We start from the raw sequence: 8089 nt of genomic DNA, 5'->3' as shown, positions 1-8089 counted from the left end.
CATTCAATCAACAACAATAAATACGTAGTTGAACAAGTAGAGAAATCCAACGGCTTAATTATATAAACACGTAATAAGAATTCATCCTACAAAAGGTTCCATCAAAACCCTAGATAACAAATTAGTTATTCATAATAGTATGCAAAACTACAATACTAGAATTGATAACCAATAATGAAAATAGGAAGAAGGAAGTGAAAAACTCGTAGAAGTGTTCTTGCCTCGCTCCTAGTGTGTTCTTGCCTCCTTCGGTCGATTTCTTTCTCCTTAAGTCGAAATTCACTCCTTAAAAACGTCCCATCCCCTTCATAAGTGAGTTTAAGGACTATTTATATGTGATAGGGTTTGCATGGGGCGAAATAATACAAGCCCACTTCAGAACAACCATTTTAGGTTAGCTCGTTCACTCTCTGGTACGCACGCGAGAATGAACGAGAGAAGTGCTTCTCTTCGAGAGTGAACGAGAGAAGTGCTTCTCTTTTTCTTTTCCTTCTAGGTTTCTCGTGCACTTCCATGCCTTTTTTCCATAACCCGTTGTATTTCTCAAGCTTTTCCTCAGCTAGCTCGTTCACTCTCTCGTGTGCTCGCGAGAGTGAACGAGCAAAATTCTTCTTTTGTCCTTTGATGCCGAATCAACTTTTTTTGCTCACTTTTCGTCCAACTTGCTCCTACACATAAGAATGCACGTAATGAGTATAATTCACTACAAAATGTCATGTAACCTACCGTTACCATACAAGTTATGAGATGAAAGTACATCGAAAAATATGTATTTTTGGCCGTTTATCAACACCCCACACTTAAACCCTTGCTCGTCCTGGAGCAACTTTCAAAATTAAGCACAATGGCAAGAAACACATTTTCTAAATATACTCAAGCATCATACCAATGACAATGGCTTATACCAACACTTAGAACTTAACATAAGAACTATTGACATCTTTCATCAAAAGTAGACTCATGCCAAGGCTATGTAAAATATTTGTGCGACTTATTCTAACATCCTAACCTCCTCAAGCTTTTCCTCAGCTAGCTCGTTCACTCTCTCGTGTGCTCGCGAGAGTGAACGAGCAAAATTCTTCTTTTGTCCTTTGATGTCGAATCAACTTCTTTTGCTCACTTTTCGTCCAACTTGCTCCTATACATAAGAATGCACGTAATGAGTATAATTCACTACAAAATATCATGTAACCTACCGTTACCATACAAGTTATGAGATGAAAGTACACCGAAAAATATATATTTTTGGCCGTTTATCAACACCCCACACTTAAACCCGAGCAACTTTCAAAATTAAGCACAATGGCAAGAAACACATTTTCTAAATATACTCAAGCATCATACCAATGACAATGGCTTATACCAACACTTAGAACTTAACATAAGAACTATTGACATCTTTCATCAAAAGTAGACTCATGCCAAGGCTATTTAAAATATTTATGCGACTTATTCTAACATCCTAACCTCAAGAGATGACTCCAATATATTCCTTACTATGGCTAACTTGTTGTGTCAACTGAAAATGCCTGGACTTTACCAATCATTTGTAAATCATGTGCCCTCACCACAAACCAAAGAGAGAAATTAGTTCACACATTCAAATATGCATTCAAGTACAATTTAAGGACTTACAAATCGAAAGAATTCGCTCACTCTCTCAAAGAAATTCATGTGCATCCCGAGGTCGTTCCATAGGCTTGCCTATAGTGTATGTCTCTACTAATTTAAGCTTGCGAAGTCTAGGATCAATTAGGTCTTTCCAGGTTGTAATATAGGTTAAGGGATGGGTAGGATATATTTGGGTATAGTGACTAACCATCCTAAGCACTTTAATACACTACACTTAACTTTCAAATACATACTCTTCATGACCAATTCAAGCAATGCCACGAAATCATATACAATTTGGCCCTTCTTCTTTAAGCACAACTATACATTCACTAGCTCGGATTAAGAGGAATAGGAGGTGTATTTTCTATTTTTTTTCATTTTTTCCCAACACTCTCCATACTTGGGTTGCCTGGCTAATGATCTTTCAAAACATACATGCACCTTTTGGCCTTTCTGTGGTTCCACTCAAAAGCTACCTCAACTCTCACCTTACTCTTCTAGCGACTTAAGTGCTTTCGGATGTAAAGGTTCAAAAGATCTAATTAAGACCAAAAAGGGAATCGTCTTGTAATGTGGGTGCCAAAGAAAAGGTCTATAGACTCAAATGGGCTATCTATGGATTAATTTTATTTATGGTGTCATACTAGCTCAATGGACAATCAAAGAAACGCCTACATCACCTCCAAGACTCATAAAGCTTACTTATTTCGTTTCGAATAACACACGGGGAAAATTCTAGACTAACACAGGATAACATAGAATATAATCAAGACCTCACATCACACAATGCACATGATTCACTCCGGACGGCTCATACCCGACACTCTAGTTAAATAACTAAGCACAGTCATCATATTAATTCAATACATGGAAAGTAATCATAGGAGTCAACAAATGAACTTAAGCGTCAAAAGAAAGTCACATATATTCTCAAGGCATGTGGCCAGATAGAACACAAAAAAGATAATCAGCTCAAATGTTACAGCTCTAAGCCCCAGCATAAAATATGTCAAAAAGCGTAGATACTCAAGTTTTTCCATTCCATTATCAATTCTACAAAAGAAAGAAAAAGAAAAATCTTTTTGCATTCTTTTTCTTTAGACTTTACTCCCTCAAAAAAACTGTCTAACAAATCCAACGTCAGAAAAAGTCCAAAACTTTTATGAAGATTCTGCCTACAAAAAAACTACTACCCGATTCAAAGAGTCATCCCTTGGAAAAGAACTATGGCCATAAGAAAAACCAAGAGGGATTATTACTACATAATTTTTTTTTTTTCAACACACATACAATAACACAACTAAAATAGCACAGGAACATCCAAACAATCTCTTTACCCTACACTTAAAATTATGCATTGTCCCCAATGCACCCCCATAAATACAAGAGGGTAAAATAAACTCCCTAGTAGGTCAAAGGCCGATGCATTAGCAGCTCATGGTGTACTCAGACTTCTCCCAAACTTGGTTCTTTGTGCGGGCACCCCACACTTAGTTCTGACCATCTCCCTTGCTTTTGCTTTCTTCCAATAGCTTTACTTCCCATTCTCTTAGAGAAATCAAAAACAACGCTGCAATAATAATACAATAATAAAAAATAAAAATAAACATAACATAAAACAGTAAAGTTGGGTTGCCTCCCAACAAGCGCTTGATTTAACGTCGCGGCACGACGCGTATCACTTTTTGTCTCTACCTCGCGCTTATGAATTGAACCCCAAGTTTTTCTTCAAGCTTATAATTATGCTCCTGAGGTGGTGGAACGAATCGAACTGGCCCAAGGAAACAATGTAGTATTCTGCACTTCTTGGCCTTTAGATGAGGTGTGTAATCCCGTTTTGTTTTTTGCAAGAAGAATTCCAGAATGTAGGCACATTGTTCCTCATTCCTTGACTCCTCAAGTGGCTTGGGTGACTCTATTTCTATATCATCATCCAAATACAATGTGGAAAAATATTTGGAGTGTGGACCAATGCGCTCAACTACATGAACATTGAGATTGTCTACGTCCTCAACACCAATGACACTAGAGTCAACTAAATATGTATCCTCAATATCCTTGGTTGACTCTAGTATCTCTTTTACAACATCGACATCCTCAAATTCTAGTTTGATTGATTATTGGTGTTCTACTATGGACTCCTCTATTGGTACCGCAATTTCTGCATCTAATGCATGCTCCTTTTGGCTACTATCCACAATATCAGCTTGTTGAGCATTAAATGCTTCAACTAATTGACTCACTTGTGCCTCCATGTTATGAATTGTTACCTCTTGCCTTTGGATAGTATCACATAGCTTTTGTATTTGCAGTTGTTTCTCATTACTTTGTTCCATGAAACACTTTAACATATCTTTGATCTCACTCACGTCAGCTTTCATAGGTTTTGCGTTCCTATTAACTTCACCAAAAAAAGTAGAACTATCATAGTAAGGGGTTGGGGGAGGATAAGAAATATAAGTACAACCATGAAAGTGACCATCTTGATCATCACACATATTCCACACATAAGATTGAGTTGGTGCACATAACTCGCTCTCAAGAATATTTTAATAATTTTTCCATAGGTGATTTTCTCCACAATATGCATAAGGAAGATCAAAAGTAGAATTACCAACATCAAAACTCTCATAATTCCAAGATGCCATGTTTCTAAAATCAACAAGTAAAACAAAAATTAAAAAAGTCAAATACAAGAAAACAAAAATAAAAGTTCAAACTTGCAACCTAGCAATATGTACACCTACAACTACACCGTTAGTTCCCCGGCAACGGTGCCAAAATTTGATCACGCCCAACTCTAGTCCTAAAAAAGGATAAGCGGTCGCTGCAAATATAATCCAGTCTAAAAGTCCGGAGTCGAATCTCACAGAGAACTAAAGTTTAGCTACAATTGTTCAGTATTACTAAGAAATACAAGTTCAAATAATTTCATAGTTATAAAGATTGTAATTTTTATTTTAAACTAAGTAATTAACAAATACAAAAAGTAGTAAAATTATTAACTAACAAGACTAAGGAGGTCTAGAGTTATGATTTTTCCAATTGTCGGAATTCTCCCCGCTAAGTTTTTTATAATTTGGCCTAAGTATTCTCTACCGATCGTGAATACTTCGGGTGTCGTAATTCTCTTCCGAGCAACAACAATAATTTACTAGACATATTCTTCCGAACTACGCTAGCTGGCACTAATTCACCGCTCACTAAGATCGCACCAAGGTTTCGTTATTCCTAATACCACTTTTAAACCCTCCGTATTGATTCCTCACATACGTTAGGAGTGATAGTGTTCAACAACTACCTAAATATGTACCCTTTTCCAAGCAATACACACTAAATAGGCACAGTCAATTGATGATCATTCAATCAACAACAATAAACACGTAGTTGAACAAGTAGAGAAATCCAACGGCTCAATTATATAAACACGTAATAAGAATTCATCCTATAAAAGGTTCCATCAAAACCCTAGATAACAAATTAGTTATTCATAATAGTATGCAAAACTACAATACTAGAATTGATAACCAATAATGAAAATAGGAAGAAGGAAGTGAAAAACTCGTAGAAGAATTCTCCGCCTTGCTCCTAGTGTGTTCTTGCCTCCTTCGGTCGATTTCTCTCTCCTAAGGTCGAAATTCACTCCTTAAAAACGTCCCATCCCCTTCATAAGTGAGTTTAAGGACTATTTATATGTGATAGGGTTTGCATGGGGCGAAATAATACAAGCCCACTTCAGAACAACCTTTTTAGGTTAGCTCGTTCACTCTCTGGTGCGCACGCGAGAATGAACGAGAGAAGTGCTTCTCTTCGAGAGTGAACGAGAGAAGTGCTTCTCTTTTTCTTTTCCTTCTAGGTTTCTCGTGCACTTCCATGCCTTTTTTCCATAATCCATTGTATTTCTCAAGCTTTTCCTCAGCTAGCTCGTTCACTCTCTCGTGTGCTCGCGAGAGTGAACGAGCAAAATTCTTCTTTTGTCCTTTGATGCCGAATCAACTTCTTTTGCTCACTTTTCGTCCAACTTGCTCCTACACATAAGAATGCACGTAATGAGTATAATTCACTACAAAATGTCATGTAACCTACCGTTACCATACAAGTTATGAGATGAAAGTACACCGAAAAATATGTATTTTTGGCCGTTTATCAACTGTGCCAACTGGGATCCCATAAAAATTAATTCCATAGGTCCTGCTATATCTCACATTTTCTTTGCCGATGACCTAGCCTTGATGGCTAAGGTTAATGATAAAACATGCACCACTATCTCTAACATTCTTTCTATTTTCTGTAACCTATCGGGTCAAAAAATCAACTCCCTAAAGTCCAAGATTCTATATTGTCCTCAAACCCATCAATAGGCAATCTCCAAACTTCTCAATATCTCCATTAGTACTAGTTTTGACAAATATCCTTTTATAAGTTAAATCCATATTGGATTTGTTAAGAGACATGTGAGGCGGACAGAAGACACAAATAATGTGTATAACCGATCTTAACTAATTTGAGACTAAAGCATTATTGATTGATTGATGATAAACAAGGAATGCGAACTATCTCTTTATGAAAGATCATTCCTTTCCAAGCTAAGAAGTAGGGTAATATACACTAGGGTTTAAAAGATTCAAACTTTATTAGAATAAGCAAATTCCCAAACAATTTGATGCATTAAAACTGATAATGAACAACTAATAATATTCTTTGTTCATCCTATAGAGAAACAAAAGTCAGACCAAGAGAGACTAATAGTGCTCAACTTGACAAAAGAAATCATAACTAAATAACTACACATTCTTCAAAATTAACCATTTACATTGTCAACAACATAAAATAGTCTCTATAGATCTCGAGATAAGATTCTGAATAAGTCGAAGATTCAAATCACGTGAAGAGTAAGTCGATATAACTTCTAATTAGCCAAAATCGACCATATCAACTCAGGATCAAAAGAAGGCATTCTCCCAAGAGAACAATCTTCAAACTCCAATTCCATCATTGGTCTTTCGAACTGATGTGTGATGCCAGTGATATGACAGTTGGAATCATCGTTCTTGGGCCCCACATGGCAGTCATCAAGAAGAGAACAAGGCGAATTCTCACTCTTCCACAATCTATCTTCAGAAGTACTTTGTGAAATCACATCACTATTACTCCAACTCTCATTACAAACAATTGAAGAAGAACAAGATGATGACTCCAAATCCAAACTTTTTGCAACTTTTTTATCACTTTCAACAATTTTCTTGGCACCCTTTTTAGCTCTCTCCCTTTTAACCTTCTGGCACATAGCTTGAATCTTAGCATCCACTGAATTTTTCAAAGCATTCATCTTTGTACTATCTCCAAATCCTAACTTACTCAAATCATCGCGAATATTTGGAAAATTCAATCGTGCATATTCGCCTCGAAGTTTATATGCAGCTCTATCATAAGCATAAGCTGCAGCCTCAGCAGTTTCATAAGTTCCAAGCCAAACTCTCATTCTATTCTGAGGTAGTCTTATTTCAGCCACCCATTTTCCCCAGTGCCTCTGTCTCACTCCTCTATATAACTTTTTTTTACTTGGACAAATATTATTTTGTGAATATAAAGAATTGTTTTGATGTGGGGTTTGTGTTGAAGTTGTTGGAATTGTAACATTTGTTCTATTTTCTTCCCAAAATTTTTGTAACAAATCTTTTTGTCTAAGGTAGACTGAAGAACCAAAATTATCTGGGAGTGGGACGTAGTTGTTATTGTTGCCGACGGACGAACCTAGAGGCTCAAAAATAGGATTAGTAGTAGGCATTTGATTATTTGATTCTTGGCAATGAGAAAAGATTGAGTCTAAAGCGTTGGTACTACTTGTTAATAGGATTTGAGATAAGGAAGATCTAATTTGAGCAGCCTCATCATATGTGTAAGACATGTTTTCTTGAATTTTGCTCATGCTTTCTTGAATTTTGCTCATGGTTTCTTGAACTCTATAAAATCTCTTAAAGAAATTAAGTTCCTAAGATAGACAAGTGATGTAGTAGAAAATAGAAAGGAAAAAGGGGGAAAGGGGTACTTAAAATTTGCCCCTTTTCTTGAGAATTAACAAAAATAAGGTTGAAGAAACTAAAAGAGAGAAGTAAACTGATCTAGAGAAAATATGAGGATTTGTTAAAAGTTGGGGCTTGAGAATGAAGATTTAGAGTTTGATATTTGTGGTGTTGTGGCCAAGTTTGGTCTCTTCTTTGGTGTATTTATAGCTGCAGAGTAAAGGATCTTTTTCTTAAAGGCTCATAACTTTTTATATTCAAAAAGTCACATTTATGATTTACCTTTTCACTTTTATCTTTTTTAACGATCCATGTTTTAACCAAAGAATGGGTCAAAATTACTTTTTTATTGTCCCAACTGATCTTATACTCGCATTGTGCCCGACTAATTTAGATTCATGTCTCGTAAGACTCACTAATGATAAAAGCGCTTCCTACTAGATTTTTTCTTA

At 36.2% G+C, this 8089-nt stretch overlaps 1 protein-coding gene across 1 annotated transcript; it reads right to left on the bottom strand.

Moving 5' to 3' along the window:
• Positions 1–6228: 6228 nt before the first annotated feature.
• Positions 6229–7822, bottom strand: LOC104111096 (ethylene-responsive transcription factor ERF061-like). The gene has a single exon (XM_009620698.4). The coding sequence runs from the start codon at positions 7562–7564 to the stop codon at positions 6524–6526; it is 1041 nt and encodes a 346-aa protein (XP_009618993.1). The 5' UTR covers positions 7565–7822; the 3' UTR covers positions 6229–6523.
• Positions 7823–8089: the final 267 nt, after the last annotated feature.

This window comes from Nicotiana tomentosiformis, chromosome 12, assembly GCF_000390325.3.
Source record: "Nicotiana tomentosiformis chromosome 12, ASM39032v3, whole genome shotgun sequence".
In the NCBI taxonomy this organism is placed as follows: domain Eukaryota; kingdom Viridiplantae; phylum Streptophyta; class Magnoliopsida; order Solanales; family Solanaceae; genus Nicotiana; species Nicotiana tomentosiformis.
This window is presented reverse-complemented; position numbering and strand designations above follow the sequence as displayed.